This window comes from Arachis hypogaea, chromosome 2, assembly GCF_003086295.3.
Source record: "Arachis hypogaea cultivar Tifrunner chromosome 2, arahy.Tifrunner.gnm2.J5K5, whole genome shotgun sequence".
Lineage (NCBI taxonomy): Eukaryota > Viridiplantae > Streptophyta > Magnoliopsida > Fabales > Fabaceae > Arachis > Arachis hypogaea.
Window position 1 is genome coordinate 56,346,971 of NC_092037.1, and position 22,374 is coordinate 56,369,344.

The 22,374-nt window shown below is 33.3% G+C and overlaps 2 protein-coding genes across 3 annotated transcripts; one reads left to right on the forward strand and one right to left on the reverse strand.

Annotated features, from left to right (window-relative positions):
- Positions 1-1,794: 1,794 nt before the first annotated feature.
- On the forward strand, positions 1,795-18,192 carry LOC112744661 (uncharacterized). 2 transcript variants are annotated; one of them, XM_072217929.1, is made up of 11 exons: positions 1,795-2,363; positions 3,468-3,570; positions 4,266-4,359; positions 4,458-4,558; positions 5,686-5,773; positions 15,672-16,047; positions 16,155-16,393; positions 16,472-16,687; positions 16,961-17,053; positions 17,379-17,480; positions 17,589-18,192. In XM_072217929.1, the coding sequence occupies exons 4-7, from the start codon at positions 4,554-4,556 to the stop codon at positions 16,265-16,267; spliced, it is 582 nt and encodes a 193-aa protein (XP_072074030.1). In that variant the 5' UTR covers positions 1,795-2,363; positions 3,468-3,570; positions 4,266-4,359; positions 4,458-4,553; the 3' UTR covers positions 16,268-16,393; positions 16,472-16,687; positions 16,961-17,053; positions 17,379-17,480; positions 17,589-18,192. The 2 variants fall into 2 exon arrangements, 1 of the variants encoding a protein (XP_072074030.1); XR_003172871.3 differs by lacking the exons at positions 15,672-16,047; positions 16,155-16,393; positions 16,472-16,687; ... (1 more) ...; positions 17,379-17,480; positions 17,589-18,192 and adding an exon at positions 14,847-15,090.
- Positions 18,193-18,788: 596 nt separating this feature from the next.
- LOC112744668 (probable 2-oxoglutarate-dependent dioxygenase AOP1) lies at positions 18,789-21,364 on the reverse strand. Its single transcript, XM_025794364.2, has 3 exons — positions 20,905-21,364; positions 19,705-20,038; positions 18,789-19,133 (listed from the first exon to the last, which is right to left on the reverse strand). The coding sequence occupies exons 1-3, from the start codon at positions 21,279-21,281 to the stop codon at positions 18,903-18,905; spliced, it is 942 nt and encodes a 313-aa protein (XP_025650149.1). The 5' UTR covers positions 21,282-21,364; the 3' UTR covers positions 18,789-18,902.
- Between the last annotated feature and the right edge of the window lie 1,010 nt (positions 21,365-22,374).

Below are 22,374 nucleotides of genomic sequence, written 5' to 3' on the forward strand. Positions count from 1 at the left end.
CATCTTTCTTCTACGACGGCGCAACTGACAGCACTAAGGACGGACGGCGTAGGTGGCGGGTGTGGCGGCGACCAGCTGGCTGCGGCTTCCTCACTCTTCTCTGCTCCCTCCGATCTCTCTCTCTCTTCTCTTATCAGATCCCTATCTTTTTCTCTTTTTGTTTGTTCACAGCTAGTGCTGTGTTGTATTTGGGGCTAAGGGGGGAATTGAGTGATGAGTGGCGGTGAGGTGGGGTTGGGTTAGGTTAGGTTAAGGTTAGGATAGAAAATCAGGTTTCTCATTGGAAATTTAGAATTTGATTGGGGGCAAATTGGAGTTTTGTTTAATTTTAATAAAATTAAGAGATATTATATTAAATTAAATTTTGAATTAATCTTTTAAAATTATTTGTGGAAATATTATTTAATTATTAATTTGTTAATTAATTTTTAATTAAATATTCTAATTTAAAAAATAAAATAATATAATTAATTTTCTTTGTTTATAAGAATTAAAGTATTAAATTTTAAAATTTAAATTATTTAACTAAATTGTATGAAATTTTTATTCTTTTACAACTGTTAAGTTGTATAATTTTAAATATATAAAATCATTTAATAATTATAAGATTAAGTAAAATTTTTAATTTAATTGTCAAAACTTGATTTAATTACTTTTAATAAAATAATTTTTAAAAATAAAGTCTTTATAATGAATAAATAAATTAAAATTAACTAATAATAATATTTTTTAAAAATTATGAATCTTACAGGATGTGTGAGTTGTATTAGAGTTAGGAATTTGGTAATTTAAGTATTTTCAATAAAAATAAAGGTAATATAGTAACTGAAAATTATTTTTAATATGTTGAAACAAAATTTTTTATTAGTTACAAAAAATCTTTGAATTTTGTGACAAATAAATAACTTGTTACAAAAATATTGTATTTTGTAACAAAATAATTTTTTGTTATAAAATATTTAGAACTTTTGAAACAAATAGATATTTTGTTACAAAATGTTATGAATTTTTGCAACAATATAATCTTTTATTACAAAACATTATAACATTTTGCAACAAAACAACAATTTGATACAAAAGCCAACATAATTTGTAACAAAAAAAATCACATTGTTACAAAATATTGAAATATTTTGTAACAAATTTTCTTGTTGTTACAAAATATTCTTAGTTTGTAACAATAACTAATTATTGTTACAAAAAAACTATAATTTGTAACAATTTTAAATTTGATACAAATTTTTTGTTACAAATGTTTCATTTTCTTGTAGTGATAAGACTCTGTATGGTAGGGTGTTACACCTTCTCTGCGTCTCTTTCGTCGACCTCTCTCTCTTTCCCTCTCTCTCTCTCTCTCTCTCTTGTGTGTGAGTCTCTCCTTGGGCTCCCCATCAGCGATGGCAACGACGGCACCAAGCCCTGCTGACGTTGTCTCTCTCTCTTTCCTCCTCTTTTCTCTTCTTCTCCCATTTTTCTCCTCTGATCTCTGTTCGCACATGTATGTGTGTGAAGAAGAGTGACGTTGTGAGGGTGGGTGAGGGGTTAGGGTTAGAGTTTTGATTTGGGAATTAGGGTTAGGGTTGGGTAAAAAAGATAAGAGTATGATATGTATTTTGATATAATTAGAAAATAAAGTAGTAATTTAAAAATTAAATATAATTCAATATAATTATCTTTAAGAATACTATTTATTTATTAACTTTCAGATTATTTTTAAATAAATACTCTAATTTAAAATTAGAGATAAATCAGTTAATTTTCTATTAGTTTATAAAATTGAACTAAATTTTAATTATTCAAATTAAACTAACAAATGATTATTATTTTTTAATTACAAAAACCACTACAACAGAAGCGGGGGATGGCTTCAACAAATTTTCTTGTAGTGTCACCAATAGCAGCAATCCATGGTGGATAGCTCGATCCCTTCCCAAATCAGCCTACTGACACCAAATTGCTCTGATTTAGTGTCAAACCCACCAAGTCCACTGCTAACCCTAAACCATCTAGTGATGATTTTACCCAAATTCAATTCAGAATATCCAAAATCAAGAATTCGAGAAACCCGCCAAAGGAGAGTACAAAGCACGCGAAACTCTTTCCTGCTCTACCGTACCCCACTCTGTCACTGTGGAGTCGCGTGGCTGCCGATCCACCCTTCTCCCCCTGCCATCGACCCTTCCCAGAATTAGATCCATAGCTTAGATTCTTTATTGCGTGAACACATAAGGGGCAGAGGGACGAAACACACCTCCGCATGCGATTCCTTGCCGTCGTTCTCCTCCGGCCGCCAATACCAACTGCATCGCGCTTCTCGTTGCCGGATGGTCCATCGCCGATCAGCTTCAACAATTTGCCTTCTGGTATGTACAAAACCCCTCTTCGGAAAGTAAGGTTCCATCTTGTTCTTCGTTTGTTATCTCTTTCTACCATATGCTTTTTTTTGTTTTAATTTTTTAAAAATTACCTAGTATCTAAACAGGATAGATCGCACCTTTTAGAAATCTCTTCCAAAGATTAAAGCTGAACACTTATAAAGGAGCATACAAACTAACCATTAAAGCTAAAATCCAGTTGTTAAATATATGAGAATTTATATAAATAAATAAAGATAGAAGAATTTTCTTGGATATGGTTTAGTTTACACAACTTTTTGTTGCCTGATTTAAGTTTCTTAACAGTTCTCTGTGCTTCCATGTAAAGAGGAAGAAAATTGATTGAATTTAATAAGGGAAGTATAAATGTTGGGGTCATCTTCTTGGTTAGGAAACCCTGTTTACTTTCTTTTATTTTATTATCCTCTATATTGCATCAAAAAGAAAGAGTTACAAATAGTGAGAAAAGTTAAAGCATGAAACAAACATGATAAAAGGAGAAAATTTAAATGATATAAAGCTTTCCAATTTGTAATTAATACTTATTGGAGTCAGAGAAACTCCAAAGTTAAAGCCACCAGCTTTGTACCAAATTCACATCCCAACCTACTTAAGTGAAGTATGATAAAGACACCTCTTTGAAAATCCAGATGTTCTTCTGCATAGTTTGCAATTTTGCATTTTATATAATTAGACTTATAATACATAATGTATATTTGGTGCATTGATTTTCTTTGAATTAGAAATAGATATTAGAGACATATATAGATATTGTATTGATATTGTACTGCATTGATTAATATTATGTCTGTCAAAATTGTGATCTGATAGAGTAGAAAAGCATATATAGATATTGTGTATATATATCTTTTTTCGTTTATACAGACACACACACATACACACAAAAATATATGAAGAGCATTATACTTCTATTTTCAGTTACCTAATTAAATCAACAAGCTTAGTGATGAGAATTTGAACTCCAACATCTTTCTTTCTTGTTTTCATTATTCATTACTTACAAAATTTGATTCCTAATTCAATTTGGTTCAATTTTCTATTTGGTTTGTTTCAATTTACTCTTCTATTTAGGTTTTATTTTTGCCAAGAACACATGACAAAAAAAGGGTGAAGAAAAATCCTGATTTGCAAGACCCATCAGTACCTCTGTGAAGTGTTGCCGCCACAACACCAAGTATGTTCTTCTTCTCTTTTAATATGCATAAGCCAAAATAATGTAAATTAACATAGCTTGCTAATGATTCTCAGAATAAAAGTAAAAAACTGAATCGAGAACTTTGCTGGTCCATGTTTATTAGCCTGATACATTATACACTTATGGGATTTGTCCGTAAAATACAGCTAGCTTAGCTCATTGTTATTAGATTTAGTTAGTTATAATTAAGTAGTGAGAGTTGTGTTAAGGAGAGATCAGTGATAATCCAAATATGTATCATATGAATTTTCAAGCTAATTTTGCTTTCCTTCAAACATCGTATTGGGTCTCTGTCCATTGTATCTACACTTGTAACATTATTAAAAAACAAAATACATGGGTAATTTATATCTCTTTTAATACCTCCTTTTGTATAAATATATTTATTTTTAATTTTGGGCATTTTACCTAAAATAAATGAGTTCGACATATTTTTTATTCTTTATATTTTATTTCACTTGCAAAGGTTATGTTAACGTTAAAATAAAATTTCAAAAAATATTAAGTCATTGCATAACATTATCTGAAGATATGAACATGCAACCCCCTAAGACCATCAAATATTATGCAACATTTTCCACTAGTTATGCAATGACAAATTTTTTTTCTTTTAATTAGATTTTCTAACTCTTGGATTGTCCAATTGTTCTGATGATCATTCTTTTCTGTTTTAGACCCGATGCGAGAGCAATCTTATGGTTGAACTGGATATTGTGTCCAGGGAGGAATTTATTTTTGTAGAAAGAGGACTTACTAGGCTATGGGAAGGTAAGTCCAACAAGCCTTCTAGAATGTAGAAGTCTGACCACGTTCTTTATAAAATGTGTAAGAGATTTCAATTTGTTTTGCTACGATGTAACTTTTAGGACTATCTCAAGAGAAGATTCAAGAGGAAACAGAAGAGATAGGGGAGATAGTTTAAGACTCAATGGAAGAAGAAGTCGTGCCGTGCAACAATTCCAATGAGGTTATTTCGACCGGACCCAAGACTTCCATGATAAATTATGATCTCAATAAAACACCAGAATAGAATGAAAAATTTTGATTTATGTCTAGCTTAATTTCTTGAGATGGCATTTAGAGACTAATTGTTTGTGCTGAAATTAGATCTTGTTAATAGAGACTAATTGGTTATTTATTATTGAACAAGGTGTTGAGTTTCATTTTCTCAATCAATGTGCATGAAAGTATTTTTCTTTGAGGAGGTGCAAAACAACCTCAATTCACTTCCAAAAATCTTGTAGCATCGTTGATTGATGCCCTTTAGTTAAGACCACTTGAATCAATTGAGTTTGGATAGAGAAAAATTTGTTTTAACTTGTTTAATTTGCTCGTGTGAATTATTAATATTCCTAGCTAGAAAGGAATAATAATTTCTTGAGCCACAGTGATATATATACTCAGGGCCAATACTTGAGATGTCACCTGACTCATCAATTTTGCAAAATTTAATAATTTGTACATAAAATACATAGTTTGCTTACAAAAAAGCCTATAATATACTTTTTATTTGCAATGAGTTAATCTGTAGTTTGATGAGTTGGAAAATATGCATGTTAAGTTTTAATTACAAACCATTCACTCCCAAGATTCAATTAAATAAATCAAATATGCATGTCAAGGGGTCTCATCCCGCATTATTTTCAAATATATTTAAAAGATATTAAAAAATATAATAAAATTAACACAAATTATTTTAGTATGTATTAAGTTTTTTATTTTGTAATTTTTAATATTTTGGTAGAATATATAATATTATAATTTTAAATTTATTTAGGATCAGATTAGTAAACAAATTTGAAAATTTAAGTATCCTTTTATTTGTAATTATAAAAACCGTGAATTATTAGTATTATTATCAGTTTAATCCACTTCAGGTTATGATATTTTTTAAATTAGTCAAGGCCTACACCATTATCTAATGAAGAGGTGAAACTAACTAATTAAGTAATTATACTTCCTAACTTCTCTCAATTTGCACGTACACCCCCACTCTTCCCTAGCTGAATCCTTATTTTCGATAAACACATTGTCTTGCCATGAAAAGTCGTCTTCTCCTTGTCGTCGCTGAGCATTGTAGTTGGAATTATGCAGCCTTGGCTCCCTCACCGTCGTCAGTCAAGTTCTCTTTGACATCGTCGTCAGTCAAGTTCTCTTCCACACCTTCGTCGTGTTCATTGAGGTAACAAGTTCCCATCTTCATGCTAATCCTTATCTTCCTCCTATTGCTTTAGTTTCTTGCATTTTTGAATTGCTGACCATATCTAATCACATGCATTCCTTTTTGCATTTTTCATTTATTCACCTTATCCTGTTTAAAATTATATGGGGTATGAATAATCACAGCTAAGATTTGTTGAATTTGGGGGGTTGCATGGTCATATCTTTATTATAACTAGAAGAAAAAATTAAAAAATATAGCCTCTGATTTATTGAATTAATTTCTGATTTAATTCATCACAAAGGGTAATAATGGATGTTAACTTTAAGCATAGTTTTTAAATTAAAAATATCTGAAATTATTACACCTGTGAGAAATAGGAATATTAATAATGATAATTAATAATCTAATGGAATAGATGTTGCTCATACAAATAGAGAATTAGAAAAACTAATAATTTTTATATGAACCATCAAATAAGTTTCATTGTTGCCATAAAATGTCATATTCTCTTTATTAGTTTCCTCCTCTGTTTACACATTTGCTCCTAGCTTTTGTTTATTTAATTATATGTAGTTGGATCATTTGGGATAAAATGGTTCCATTTATATAATTAATATATGTACATATATCTAATGTTATTTTCTATATATAGCTAGCATGATGCGTCAATTACTACTGGTACTTGTCTATTAGTTAAAATTAGTCATTTTAAAGGAGAATAATACTTATCTACTTCACAAATACAAGTTGGAAGAACTAATTAATCACGTTAAGTTATTAATGAGTGATATTTCAATTTAGCGCTCTAGAAAATTAATGCTAAGTAAAATACTCTGTACTGAAGTATTGGTTTTTCAAATTATGGACCTCTCTATCTAATTAGGTAGGCACATTTTGTAACACCCTAATATTCAAATCCTTATACTCGAGTCATAAGTTAATGATAATAAGGTGGTACCACTCTCAAGGGAAAATTTTTTTTATACATAATTATAAGTAAAATTAAAAGGAGTATTAATCGAGAAGCCTGAAAAGAGTAAAAACAAAATCGCGAAGTCATATCACTCACGCATCGACAGCTAGAAGATAACGTGTAAGGTCGAAAGCGTTATAAGGATAAATTCATAAAGGGGAATAAGAGAAGGATAGTATATAGATATATAACATAAGTAAATAGCCACTAGTCGCGACCCGCGAAGTTTAGGCCGGCTAGGATACAGTATGACAATAGTTGACAACAGTATCTCTTAATCTCTCCCAAAGAAACATAAGAACCTCTATAGGCAAGTTCAAAAGAGTTCAATACATAATATAAGCTTTTCAAAATAAAGGTGGAGAAATTCTAAGCAAAATATAAAGTGGAGAATATAAAGATCATTGCCATCTCTCAGATGAACCACAGCTCACTTCTGAGCACCTGGACCTGTATCTGAAAAATAAGAGATATATACGGAATGAAAACCCCCGACCCATAGGTTCCTAGTACGGTAAAAGTGCCAAATAAATATAATAATAAAAATTCACTAAGAATCCTAAACTTTCTTTCACCAAATATCCATCCTATGTTCTCGCTAATCCATAAATAGGCAACTGTCATAAGGGAATGCTAAATCTAATTCATATTCCTCATGCTTCCCAACTTTCTAACTCTTCGACAATTCATAATTATAATTATAACCAAAACCGTCGCCGGCTATTCTATCTCAGCAATCCTATATCAATACCTCATATCCTCATCTAGAGCAAGTGAAATCACTTCACTGCGTCTACCCAAGGAGCTCAAATTATCTCATTCTCTACCTGGAGCAAGTGAAATCACTTCACTGTGTCTACCCAGGGAACTTAAATTATCTCATTCTCTACATGGAGCAAGTGAAATCACTTAACTGCGTCTACCAAGGGAGCTCAATTACCTCATTCAATAATCATCATCATTATTCAATTATATCATCAACTCATCTCATCAAGAACAGCCCTCAGCGTTAACCGATACCAGCATGAGGGACCTCTCAATTGTACAAACATAAGCAATACAGGCAAGTAATACATAATAAGGTACAAGTAAAACAAGTAGCACATAATCAGGTAATATAGCATATATGATATAGCAATCCAAAACAAATAGGCAAACCCAAATAATTTAAACATATGCAAATGATGTATGTGCGCCCTATGGCTAATGAGTCTCATCTGTCAGTTATAAAGCCAACCCGACAAGTCCTAGTAGCTAACCATTGACTGTCCCTCTGTCGTGCATCCCCAACTTGAGTTATTCACAATCATAATCATAATCACACAACACCCACACTTGTGTTTATCCACGGGGGCAAGCTCATTCGGAACTTTCACAGTGTCCGGCCACACTTACAACATAGGGTCAAGAGAATCTCGGATCTCAACCTGGAGCAAGTGGAGCCGATCCACTGCATCTACCCAAGGAAATCCGAAACTCAAATAATTTCACAAATCTCAAATCAACCTCATCTGGGAGCAAGTAGGGGCTAACCACTGCATCTACCCCAGGAGTTGCAAACCAAATCCGGAGCAAATAGAATCAATGTCACTGCATCTACCTAGGCAGATATATCTCAACACATCCCAGAGCAAGTGGATTAATGCCACTGTATCTACCCAGGTAGGTATATCTCACCACATTCCGGAGCAAGTGGATCAATGTCACTGCATCTACCCAGGCAGCTGTTTAAAAGCACAACCTGGAGCGAGTGGAATTACCACTAATGCCGCTACTACTCAGGCGTCACAAACTCTGACCTGGAGCAAGTGGGACGAACCACAACCCTTGCTACTACCCACGCATCTCAAATATACATTTATTCAAAACTCCATAATTAAACTCATTTATCGAAATCCTCCTTCCCCATCTCATATCCGAAGCAAGTGGACAATGCCACTGCCTACTATTCGGGGTCACACATCACAGTCAACATTTTCCATTATTATTTATTTACCACATTTAATTATTAATCATATACATATACATACTCAGTCATAATTCAATTCTTATCACAACCATCCGGCTCATACTATACACAGCACTTCCACTATCATCCTCAACAACTCACACAATCATCATTACTCATCATTCATCATTGATTCTCACTTTACTTCATCCATAAGTTACCACATGTCCTAACTTCATTTCATTACTAGGCATATTATAAAAATTTGGGACTTAAAGTATGACAATAGAGGCTTAGAATTCTGAAATTCGGCTTTCAAAACTCAAAAATCAATTTCTGCTGAAAACGGGGTCATGCATACCCATCACCCACGCGTATGCGTGAGAAGCGGAGAAAAGTGGGTGACGCGTAAGCGTCACCCATACATACGCGTGGATGCGTTTTGTGCTCTTCGCACAAAATTGGCACGCTACCATCACAACTCTTTGGAATTTGTACCACGCACCTGCATCAATATAGTGATGCGTATGCATCAGCCAGGCGCACGTGTGAGGGAGTAAAAATCGTGAGTGACGCGTGCACACCGGCCATGCATGGGCGTCGGAGTACGTTTTACCAAAAATTTTACTAAGATTAAAAGGCTGCAAGATTACATTCTCAAACCCCAAACTTCCATCGGTCATGACTTTTTCGTTTCAAATCATTTTCCACCCGTTCTTCAAACGGCATAAACATCTCAGATCCAATTTTACTTCTAAACAAGTTTGATACAAATCGGGGATCCGGGGACCAAGTTATGCTCAGTCAAAATAGGCCCAAATCACAACTTTCATAAAAACCAACAAAACTAAATTTTCAACACAAACAAATTTCAAACCTTTTCAAAACCAACCAAAACTTACCAAATCAACTTCAAGCCTCCTCAAATCATATTTTCAATATTCTCATTCAATTCACAATCCACTAATCCACCAATTTGACCAATCTCAATCAAATAACTCAATTTCAAACAAAATACCATATCATATATTTCATTCCACATCTCAAGTTCCAACAATACCAATTTCATCAACACCCAATACATATAAGCCCATATCATCATATACAACTCACGTGCATTATCAACAAAGACATCAATTCCTCCCTTTAAACCAATAACCACATAATCCATACAATCCCTTGTAACCAAATAACAACAATCACAATTCGCTTCAATCTCATATGACATCACATAATACACACATCACTTACCTTCCTTACTTCTTTCCAGCCTCCAGCCCAAGATTCACGGCCTCCGGCCCAAATCCACAATTTAAATGCATATTCCACAAACTAATATTCATTATTCAATTTATCAATTTTTTAACACACCAAACATACAATTCACACAATTCTCAATCCAATCATTAATTTACATTGCATATCAACTATACATTTTAGTACCAACTATTTACACAATCCAAACCTAATCCTAGGGTCATCTAGCCTAGGAATTCTCATCACACCACATGGTACTTAAACAAAACTTAAACCGTACCTCTTGTAGCCAAAATAATTGAGCTTCTTCTTGGAAGTCTCCACCAACCCTTAGCTCCAAAGCTCACCAAATCTCCACAAGCAACACCAACCTCACAATTGTGCACCAAAATCAACCAATATTGTAACACCCTACCATACAGAGTCTTATGCTTAAGTCATAATTCAGAGATGGCAAGGTATTACGACCTCTAAAATAAAAATTTAATACGTATAGTAGTATGAATGATTGATTATAACTAGGAGCCTTTGTAGAAAAAGGGGTAAACAAAAACCGCAACTCAAAAGCGCAACACTCCGATCGATAACTTAACGAACAAGGATAACCAACGCGTGATTATATATATATATAAAGGAGTGTCAAAAACAAGAATATCAAGACTCAAAATCCGGCTGCGAAGATAACCGGTCCGAGCATAACAATATATACATATGATAAAAATAAGGAAAACCCCAAAGGAAACCCCAAGGGACACAAATACATAAAACCTATTCTCCAAAGTCTCCCATAAGAGGAGTCATCACAGTTTGTATTATTTAATGGAGATAAAAGTATCTAAGCAAAACATATAAACCAAAACATAGCCCCGAGAACAAAGGATCTTCGCAAATATAGAAATCTCCAGCATGCATCAGCGGGAAACCTCACGTCCTGCATCTGAAAAACCACAAAATCTGCATGGGTGAGAACCAGAGGTCCCCAGCATGGTAACAGCTTCCACATATATAATACATAATAATAGAGGAAAGCCAAAGGCAATCCTAGAACTTCCTCCAGATAATATCAAAGCTTATAAACAAGCTAAACCATAAGGGCACCTGACTAAAGATACTTCAGTCTAACTAATACTTCCCTTTCCAATTCCTTCAAACCTCCCAACCACCAGCAGGAGTATAATGTAGCAAACACAGTTATATCAGACAAGAAATATACAATTAGGAACAATTAAGGCATTTAGACAATTAGCAAGTAATATGCAGTCAAATAGGCAATCTCAAACAATTCATATAGTATGTATATGATGAATGCCTGTCCCTAGTGGCTGATGATATCATCTTGTCGGTTATAGAGCCAACCCGACAAGTCCTGGTCGCTAACCATTGGACTGTCCCTCTGTCACGCATCCCCAACTCGAGTTATACTCGTTATAAACTTGATCATAATCATGGTCTATATCCATCACCCTCACTGGTGAATATTTACGGGGGCGAGCTCATCCGGGTCTTTCACAGTGCCCGGCCACACTTACGACATAGGGTCAACAGAGTATCAAGTCTCAACCTGGAGCACGTGGTGGCTAGCCACTGCTACTACTCAGGGAAACTCGTATCTCAGATAGTGGAAGTGCAAATCACAATTATCAATAATTCAGCATAAACATGCATGAATTCTCATCCATGGATCAACATCCATATCAGCCATCCGGCTCACGGTTCAGTCCAGAACCAGTCAATATTCATAGCATACACAGCCATTCCGGCTCACGGTTCAATCCAGAACAAGCCCATTGGCATCACGGTTAAATTCATAACTAGCCATCTCATTAACAATTATGACCTTTCGGCCCATGGCATAACAAGCACTTCCACCACCATCCTCCACATCTCACATAATCTTCAATGATCCTCATTGATTATTCATTTTCCCTTGCTTCACTCGCAAGTTACCATATCCACTAGCTCCTTCTCTCATAGCTAGGCATATCATAATGATTTAAGATATAAGTGGTGAGATCGGAGGCTTAGAAGTATGAGATTTGGCTTTTAAAACTCAAAAATCAACTTTGGGATGAAAACAGGGCCACGCGTACGCGCACTCCACGCGCATGCGTGGATGGCCTCGAAAACTCATCGACGCGTAAGCGTCATGCACGCTAACGCGTGGATTAAAAATTTGCCAATCGACGCGTACGCGTCAACCACGCGTACGCGTGGGTGTTTTCGTGCCCCAGGCACAACACTGGCACAGGCCTGGCATAACTCTCTGGAAAATGGCTAGGCATTGGGTGCAGCACAATCGGCGTGCCCGCGCACATCACGCGTATGCGTGGATGGCGCTTTCTAGAAGATCGGCGCATACGCGCCAAGTGCGTCCACGCGCAAGGGGTTATTCTGCTAAAAATTTTCTAAGTTAAAAGCTGCAAAATTCACAAATTTAAACCCCAATCTTCCAACGGACATAACTTCCTCATTTTAAATCATTTTTCACCCGTTCTTCGAACGGTATGGACATCCCGGATCCAATTTTATTTCTAAACAGATTTGACACAAAACAAAGATCTGTAGTCCAAGTTATGTCCCGTCAAAGTATGTCCAAAAACCATATTTTTCATAAAAACCACAAAGTGCCATTTTCAAACATGCCATTTTCAACTCTTTTCAAAACCAATCAAAACATGCCAATTTCATCCATTTTCTTTGAAATCAATCAATATGTATCAAATTCAACATCAAGCCTCCTCAACTCACACATTGACACACTATCACAATTTACAAAATCACTATCTCAACATTCTAACCCACTTCACCCAAGTGGCTCAAACTCAAACATATTGACATATCATATACTCTTCCTCATGCCAATTCTCAACAACACCAATTCCAATAAATCATCATGGTATACAATTAATATCATACTCACCATCAACATGGTTCAACCCACAATTCAACCATAACCAATCATCAAGCATATATCACAACATGCATATTTCTCATACATCATACCACCAAGGCATCAATAATCATCATCACATATATGACCACATCATATATCTCAATCATTCAACAACATCAACCATTCAATGCCTATCTTAGGGCCTCTAGCCTAAGTATTTCCTACCACATTACATATTAGATACGGGAAACCAAAACCATACCTTAGCCGATTTTCCAAGCTCAACCGGAGCACTTCCAAATCACTTATCCACAAGCTCTTAACGCCTCAAAACCTCCAAAAACAGATTTTTCACCACCAAATCCCTTTTTCAAGCTTTTCAAAATCACCAATCAAGCTCCAATATTCACATATACACAACCTAAGCCACAATCATCATACCCATACACAACATCTCAAAACCCAAACATCATAAAACAACAAAATACACTAAGTTTGAGAATCTTACCACACCCAAGGTCCAAGGAGACAAGATTAACCTTCTCCTTCAAGAGAGTTGGGTCCTATAACATCAAAGAACCCAAAATTTCAACATTTCACCTATGAAACTCAAAAATAAGGGCTGGAATTTCGAACAGTAACACGTGGCTTACCTCAAGATTAATTGTGTGGGTTTTGTAGAGTTCTCCGTGGTGAACGCGTGGCCGCAAACGGAGCGGCAATCAGAGCTCTAGATCAAAAGTTATGGTGGTTTGAAGATCAAGTGAGAGAAAGAAGGTTGAGAGAGTGTTCTTCCCCCATTCTCTCTAACTTTCAGCGTGTTTTGAGTGTTGTGAGGAGAGAGAGTGCTGAAAACTAGTGTTTTGGTCTAGTTATGTTGGGCCAAGGGCCCACTTTGGGTCCGGTTGGCCCGGTTTGGCCCGTTCGGTCCAATCTTGATCCGATTTCTATAAAATTGGTACCGAAATTCTCGTCTCAATCTCCTCTATCATATTTAGCCACAAAAATCACATTTTGGACTTTCTAGAATAAATTCTCATTTATAGGCTAATTAGCCGTTAATTAACCGGGTTTTACAAATACTCTAACATAATCAATTTTCACACTTATAATCAACCTAGGGTTCATTGATAAATCACAAGAGTTTGAGCACTTTTTACCTTAGCCCATTTGAAATAGGGGTAGAACCCACTTAGACTTCATGTTAGAGTATCCCTAAACAACCAAAATAACAAGATTTTAACACTAACTACTCAAAAACGCGTAACAGTGGGAAATTTCAAAAATTGGGCAGAGATAAATAAAATACTTACCACAATAACTAGATAGAATCAAAGAGGATGAGAAGAGCAATGCGTGGCCGCAAACGGCTCGTCAATCGGAGTTTTGGAGAGAAAGTTATGGTGATTTGAAGTTTAGTGGAGTTAGGATTTTCTCTCTTCTTCCTCTCTTCTCCATAGCTGTGCCCCAGACCCCTTTCTTTAGGGTTAATGAGCTGAAATGCTCATAACTAATATTTATATATGTTGATTCTTGGGCCCACTTGGGCTCGGTTCACTTATTTTTGCCCGTTGGCTCAATTTTGGGCCAAAACCTTTAATACTAGAGTTTAAATAGTATTTTAAATATTTCTAACTTCCCAAATTATAATTTCTCATTTCTTAACCTTATTCACTTATAATTAATTTATTCAACTGTAGTATCGAATAGATCTCAACTGGTATTGCCCGTCAAATTTTTAGTGTGCATTTTTACGCAGAAAACTATGTTTTTCGATTCAGAAAAATTCACTGAGTTCAAATATCATATTTAAATTATCAAATTTTGATTGCTAAATTTTTTAACCATATTCATTCCTATTTAATTTATTATTTCCTTAATTACAATTTGACCAGATTTTACACATTCACCTCACAATTAATAATAACCCTTTGATTAAGGAGTTATGTCTGTCATCTTGTCAAAGTAGCTAGTTTTGTGCTTCTTTAATTCTTTTATGATTAATAATGTCTCCTTTTAGGCAACATGAGACGATCACTGATCAGGAGACATGCATACAGAATGCTCAAAGCCAGATATCACAATCTAATCAAAAATCAGAAGGAAAAGAAAAAAATTCTTCCATTGCATAACTAGTGGGAAACATTGCACAATATTTAATGGTCTTGGGGGTTGCATGTTCATATCTTCATTGTAACTAGAAAAAAAATTCAAAAATATAGCCTCTGATTTATTGAATTAATTTCTGATTTATTTTTTCACAATAGTAATGATGACTGTTAACTTTAATCATAGTTTTTTAATTAAAAATATCTGAAATTGTTACACCGCTGAAAAGTAGGAATATTAATAATGGTAATTAAGAATCTAATGGAGTAGATGTTGCTCATGCAAATTGAGAATTAGAGAAACTAATGATAATTTTTTAATGCACCGTCATTCCGTCAACTAAGTTTCATTGTTGCCAAAGAATGTCCTATTCTTCTTATTAGTTTCCTCCTCTAGATACACGTTTGCCTTTGGCTTTTATTTTTTTAACTTATATGTAGCTAGATCATTTAGGAAAAAAAGTTCCTTTTATATAATTAATATATGTACGTATATATAATGTTATTTACTATCCTGTGACATAGTTATAATGTGAGTAATTTTATTAGCCTAAGACGCGGTAGTTCTATTAACAGGCTGTAAATGTATATAATTTTAATTAATATCTACTGTTTAAGTATGGAAATTTAATCAACACAAAATGTGAAAGAGAATCAACAGTTATTTGTTTGTTAGTTATTCAATTAGTCTAAGATTAACTAATGTTTTTTTGGCATGCTACATATGTTTATACTAGGATTTTAAGATGACCAGGAAAGCTCACTACACGAAAGGCACAAGAGTGGTGCCACCACGTCAGCAACCTCTAACTGCACCTCTTACGACTTCACCATCCACTGATGATGATTGGCCCATCCCCCTTCCCCCTAGTAATGGTGGTGTCTCTGCATCGGCTCCTCTCCGACCCTTTTGTCCGCCTCGGAGTGAACCAAGACTTGAGCCACAGACCGCTAACGGTGTACAAGTGACAGAACCGTGCAATAAAGACATGGATCTGAAGGTGAACGAGGTAGATTCGTTTGACGAACACATTGACAGGATGTTTACTGCTTCTAATGCTGAAAAGTGCAAAGGACAAAAGGCTACTGAGTTTTGGGATGTTGATCTTATTGGTAACAAGTGTTGAACCATACGACTTTTTAATTGATTAGCTAATGATATTGTTATGTTTCTCACATGTTGGGTACATTGGACACATAAATAAGATTTTGTTTTATAGATTCTAATGGAATAGTCGAGCAAGCTAAAATGAGTGTGAGAGAGGCTATGGAGCGGTCTCTTAATGGTAGCAAGATCATACTGAGGTTCAACGAAGAACTACAAGCAGTCTGAGATGGAGATGGCCTGTTGAGTGGCATTCTAGGAGCACTGGGTTTTCATTACAGCAAATTTTTTATCTGTGAGAAAAGTTGGGCAAAGGTGCAGGGCAAAGATAGGGTTTATAATGATCGCATAAAGGTAAGGACTTTTAGCATTGTTTAATTATATCAAACCTTTCAACTTACAATTACTTACAGTTGGACATTGTCATCGCAGGAAATGTTCCACTTTCAGGAAGATAGCAGTGATAGAATCAAGAAAATATTTTTGCAACAAATGGGGAGGTCATGGAAGGATACAAATGGAAGGCTGTATGACTCACATTACAAACCAACAAGGACACTTGAGCAGAATCTTGACAACCACCCGGAGGGAATTCTTAGAGAGCATTGGAGGTGGTTCATTGATTATCGAAATGATCTTGCAATAAAGGTACCCCATTTTTTAAGTATCCCTTGTCTTTAATCCACCTAGGTTCTAGATAAATGCATATAATACTAACTAATTTTCAATCTTAGAGATTACTTTATTGTATTTAAGCTTTTTTGGAGTTATATACATTACTTTTTAAAGAAAGAGAAAAATAACGTATATATAAGTAATACACCAAAATAAAAGAGAAATATAAGAACATTTAACTATTTATGGTACACTCGTATGTATTCATTCTGTTTCTAACTAATGTTACTGTTGATGACATAATAGGCGAACTGCAAGCGAAACACGCTGAATCGAAAGAAACAACTTTACACACACACTGGCGGTTCTAAAAGCTTGGCTAGGACAAGGGAAGAAGAGGTAATATAGATTTGAAATCAAGTATAGGTGCCTATCATTTTCTTGAATAATTCTCTTTTTTTAGCGAATCATTATTCAGATTTGATTTATAAGGAATTGACAAGTGATGCTGATTTCCAAAAAAAAATGCTGGAGCTATTAAAATAAATTTACTATTTAGGGATAATCAATTACTCAATACTTAAAAATTAAATGGAGCAATCATTAGATACTTAACTGATTGAGGTAAAATAAATTGGTTGGTATGTAGTTTGGATTTATTTATAGAGTAGAACAAGAAAAAATTAAATAAGTGAAACTTATGGTATAAACTGTATTGTCACAGACACAAAAACAAGGGAGGAGAGTTGGTAGGGGAGAAGAATGGATCCTAAAGCACAAACGTCGTGATGGCACCTACATACGTGAAGAAGCGCAGAGGATTGCTGTAAGTATAATTAATCATTTATGTTGTAACATATTAGGTTTAATTATTAAAATGTCTTGAGCATGCTATATTCCTAGTGTGATTTTGTATGGTTATTTACGTCTGCAGGAAAAAATATATGAGATTGAGCAGCTGGATGAAACTACGAAAAATATTGTCTGAAAATTATTCCCTTGCCCAGGCTCTCGGTAATGAGTTCTTGGGTAGAGTGTGTGGCATAGGCTTCGGGCCGACACCAAGTCAACTCTTTCATCCGAGTTCGCAGCCGCCAGTGGATAGAGCTCAAGCAGAAGAGGCCCAAAGGATGCTGATTGAATTACAGGCGGAGGTGACGACTGAGAAATTGAGAAGGAAGGCAGTGGAGGATGAAGTAGCAGCAGAAAAATTGAAAAGGAAGGCAATAGAGGATGAAATATCAGCAGAGAAAACGAAGAGAGAGGCATTAGAGAATGTGCTGAGTTATGTAGTCCAACAGCAAAGTGTGGAGCTGCCACCAGATATCGCTGAACAAATGAATTTTTTGGATGGACATGGCGGAAAATAGAAATTAGGATATATGTGATAGTTTATTTTCAGTATATGTTTTGTTTATGTTACTATGCAGCATTAATTATTAGCCAAATACTTTACTTTTTTAGGTGACTATTGAAATACTTTATTGATATTACAATAAATATGTTAATTTTTTTTATAGTTAAATATTCTTGAGTCTTTTGCCTGCAATATAGATTTTTAGAGGAGAATGATAAGATTTTTAAAATAAAAAATTACTCCATACGATTAAGAAATACTCCCAGGTTAATAAAATAAATCAAAATAAAATTTTAGAATTAAAAAACAGAAGCACCGATTTAAATAATATGGCTAATAAAAGCGCAAATAAAAACCATATAAAACAGAGGAAGCAAATAGCGGCGGTTTAAATGCATCGCAAATAATATGGCTAAATCTCTCTTGTTGATTTGCGGCGGTTATAAACCATCGTTAACCCAACCGACGCAAAATAATTGATTTGCTGCGGTTATGCCTACGGTTGCTAGAAACCACCGCCAAATATCATTCCCACCCCCTTATACGCTGCATTGGTAGTTTTGCTGGTGTTATGTTTAGCGGCGGTGTAAAACCGCCGCAAATAGGCAATTAAACCGCCGTTATCCTTTATTTCTGTTGTAGTGAACTTTAAAATTTAAATAAAAAAAATTTAATTATCATAAAAATTATATAAATTTTAATTAATTTTAAACTCAAAATCTCATAACTTTGATTTAATTATTTTAGTAAATAATTTTTTGTATAAAAAATCATAAATAAACATAATAAATCACGAATAATTTATTATTTAATTTCAAACACTTGACATCTTACCGAATATAATACATATCACACAATTTATCTAAAATCCTTGAAGGAAAAATATTTATATTACATGCCACAATAGTCTTTAATGTTAACGCTGTAACTGAAGTTCAGTAATGCAAGATGATCAAATGGCTTATACTTCAAAGGGTGCTCTTCATCTATAAGCTTTTCAGGTGCTTGAAGAATCCCTTTGTAAAAGGCAAACAAACCAAGAGAGTACCTCGTTTCATTCTTGTTATTATAATTCATCACAACTTTATGGTTCGGTGACTTGATTCTCTCATTGCTCCATGCCTACCAAAAGAGTAATAAGATCATATATAAACATCATCACCAAGAAAAACTACTGTGCTTCATTATAATCAGTGGGTTATATAATGGTAGTATCTAGTGGTGCCATTTTAGTCTTTCTTATTTAACATAGTATTTATTTATATAATAGTAGTATGTTATTTAGTATTGCTTGTACACCATATTGCCATTTTTTTTAATGTGGTATAATTAATTAAAGCCACTCTCTTTAATTTTTTTTTAAAAAAAATATAAAAATTTATTTTCCTTTTTGCATAAACTGATTATAATATCAAATTCAAACGAATGTTTTAAAAGTAACATTTTCAGTTAATTTTATTTTTGGTAAAGAGAAAATCAAAACAACTGAACTATATATATACTAGTATATCAATAAATATTAACTTTTTATTTATCCAATATGTATAAAAATAATATAAATTGAATTAGATAAAATGGTAAATGATTTGGATTTTAATGAAAAAGTTTTTAGTTTAAATAATAAAAATAATAATTTTTTATTATATATATATATATATATACTAGGGAAAGGAAGTGAATGATAATTAATTACCATTAAACCATCGCCAGCCATGACCACAAAGGAATTAGTAGAAGAAAAATCAACATGGATCCAATTCCCATCTTTTGTCTCCACCATGAGTCCATTGACATGGTTTTGGTGAAGAATTGTTGTGAAGCTCTTGTCAGTGTGACACACCAAACCCAGTTGAGGCTCATCAATAACCTCTTTTGGTGATTTGTGTGCCAACAACCTTAGGAGATAACTTGTGGACCCCATGTATGCTTCATAATGCTCCTCCATTAGACCATAACTTTCAAATATCATTCTTGCTACCATTCGATCCAATTCTTCTGCTATCTTTGCATACTCAAACAAATTCTTACTACAAAAGTCAACAATAACACGAATTAATTAATGGTAACTACTCCCATAAAGATGCCAAAAACATTCTTTTATAATGATTTTTATTTAACAAGTGTACTTTATTTATTTAGCAACATTATAAATAAAAGTAACACTTTTACTTTAAATAAAAATTAAGTTCTATAATTTATCATCTAATGATTAAAATAATATATCTTTACATAATGACAATCATTAAAATTTCATTGGATACATGTATGTTGAGTATTTATATAGATATATAAAGCATATTTAATGCTTGTTCCAAAAGCTTATTTTTATTTTTATACAAACTTAGCTATGTGTTGGAAGAATAATTGTTCAATGTGTGATTATTTCATGTATTATAAGTGTTCAAAATATACTTATTATACAATAATATATGTCTCTCTAATTTTTCGAAATAGAAAAATATCTTCAAAAACAAAGAGATTAAAAGAGTGAAAAAGTAAAAAAATAATAATTATCATCATGGAGGAGTTCATTATCTTAATTCAAAGTGATTAGACTTTTATTTTTTTATTTTATCAATCTTTTTGTTTTAGAAAATTTTATTATTTCAAAAACTACCGGATTATTATCGCATCCTAACATAAGTGTAAAGACTAAGTAAAAAAAAAAAAGGTAAGATATTATTATAAAAAATACTATAACACTATCAGATTTTATTATTTTTAGTCATCAGTTAATTATTAATATTTAAAAATTTAAAATAAAATATATTATTAAATTATTAGACTAAAAAAATTAAATTAAAAAAATTGAATGAATGATTAAGTGATAACTAAAAACAATAAATTCTCATAATCATACATCATTTTTCATTATTATATTATGTGTAAGTACCAGAAATGATGATTTCCATTAGGCCACAGTTTTTGAGCAAAGCCTTGAATCTTGTGAAGCGTTGTTCCCTCATCTATGCCCATGCTTTCATGGAGAGGAATCTTGGGGATCTGTCCAACGTAGCCTTTCAAGGGCATCCCCTCATAGTTGTTTCTCATTTTTGTTTCTGTTGGGAGATCAAACAGTTCCTTCATGGAATTGAAAACACCATTTTCAAGCTCGTCAGAAACTTTATCAAACACAACTACAAAGCAGCCATGTTCTTCGAGTGCTTTGCGCACCCTCTCGCATGCAAATGACCAGGAATTGCTTCCCAGCTTCAGATCTTCTTTGGTGAAGTTTAGAATTGGAAGCTTGATTTTTTCTTCGGAACCCATGAATAATGAATAATTCTCTCTTAATTAGTTGTTGTTTCTTAGATAGCTTTTCATAACCTTTTTGGATTTTGGGATATATATATATATATATATATATATATATATATATATATATATATGGAAGTTCGAAATGGAGTCAGGAGAAAAGTCTCTATGATCATTTGGATAAATAAAAACACTACATGTAAAGAAAAAAAATTAGTTACCAAATTAATTATCATATATTAAAAAAGTATTTAAAAGATTATCAAAATTTATTATTTTTTATTATTAGTTTTAGACATTAACTAAATTTTTTATTCTAATAATTTAATAATATATTTTTAGTCTATATTTTTAAATATTAGTAATTAATTAATTGCCAAATTTATAAGATTTTGATAGTCCTTTAACATTTTTATTTATGTTATTTAACTTATTTTAATATATATTTTATATTTTAACTTATATTTTATATTAATTATTAATTTAGTGATAAAGTTTTTATATACACTATATAAATTAACACCCCAACTACACATCAAGGCATTTTTGTATCCAAATCCAACCAAGCAGGTCCAAACTCAACAAAAATCACTTAAATTACACCTGCATATACACGCGCGTTTCAATAACGCTTCCACTTCTTCGCCTTCGTCTTTGTCTTCATCTTCGCGTTCTTCTTTCTTCTTCTTTACTTTTCTCCTTCTTTGTCTTTACATTCTTTCTTCTTCTTCTTTTTCGCCTTCCTCCTTCTTCTTTTTTGCATTTCTTCTTCTTCTTTGCATGTTTTTCTCTCAATCATCATTCTTTTATTGTTGCTGCATTTTTTTCTTTTTCTCCTTTTAATTGAGGTTCATTTAGATCCAGAAATAAACTGAATTTGGCTCAGATTTGGTGAATACTTAATAGTAGTATCAAGTGAACCTAACTCAATTCACAAATGAACTGAATTTGGTCCAGATTTGAACAAATCTTGATAAACATTCAATCAATAAGAAAAACACATTTTAATTCATTTTTGCATGTAAATGAACTCAATTAAACTAAGAGATGAACCAAATTTCTTAAGGAATAACATATTTGGTGAATAATTAAAAGTAGTATCAAGTGA

What these genes read in the sequence shown, in the direction of transcription:
- LOC112744661 (XM_072217929.1), top strand. An exon ending in CCTTCGTCGTGTTCATTGAG is followed by an intron (nt 5,774 to 15,671) that starts GTAACAAGTTCC and finishes TGTTTATACTAG; the next exon opens with GATTTTAAGATGACCAGGAA. An exon ending in TTGGGATGTTGATCTTATTG is followed by an intron (nt 16,048 to 16,154) that starts GTAACAAGTGTT and finishes TTTGTTTTATAG; the next exon opens with ATTCTAATGGAATAGTCGAG.
- LOC112744668 (XM_025794364.2), bottom strand. Translation starts at nt 21,281, where the DNA reads ATGGGTTCCGAAGAAAAAATCAAGCTTCCAATTCTAAACTTCACCAAA. An exon ending in AATGGAAATCATCATTTCTG is followed by an intron (nt 20,039 to 20,904) that starts GTACTTACACAT and finishes TGACTTTTGTAG; the next exon opens with TAAGAATTTGTTTGAGTATG. An exon ending in TGGCTGGCGATGGTTTAATG is followed by an intron (nt 19,134 to 19,704) that starts GTAATTAATTAT and finishes CTCTTTTGGTAG; the next exon opens with GCATGGAGCAATGAGAGAAT.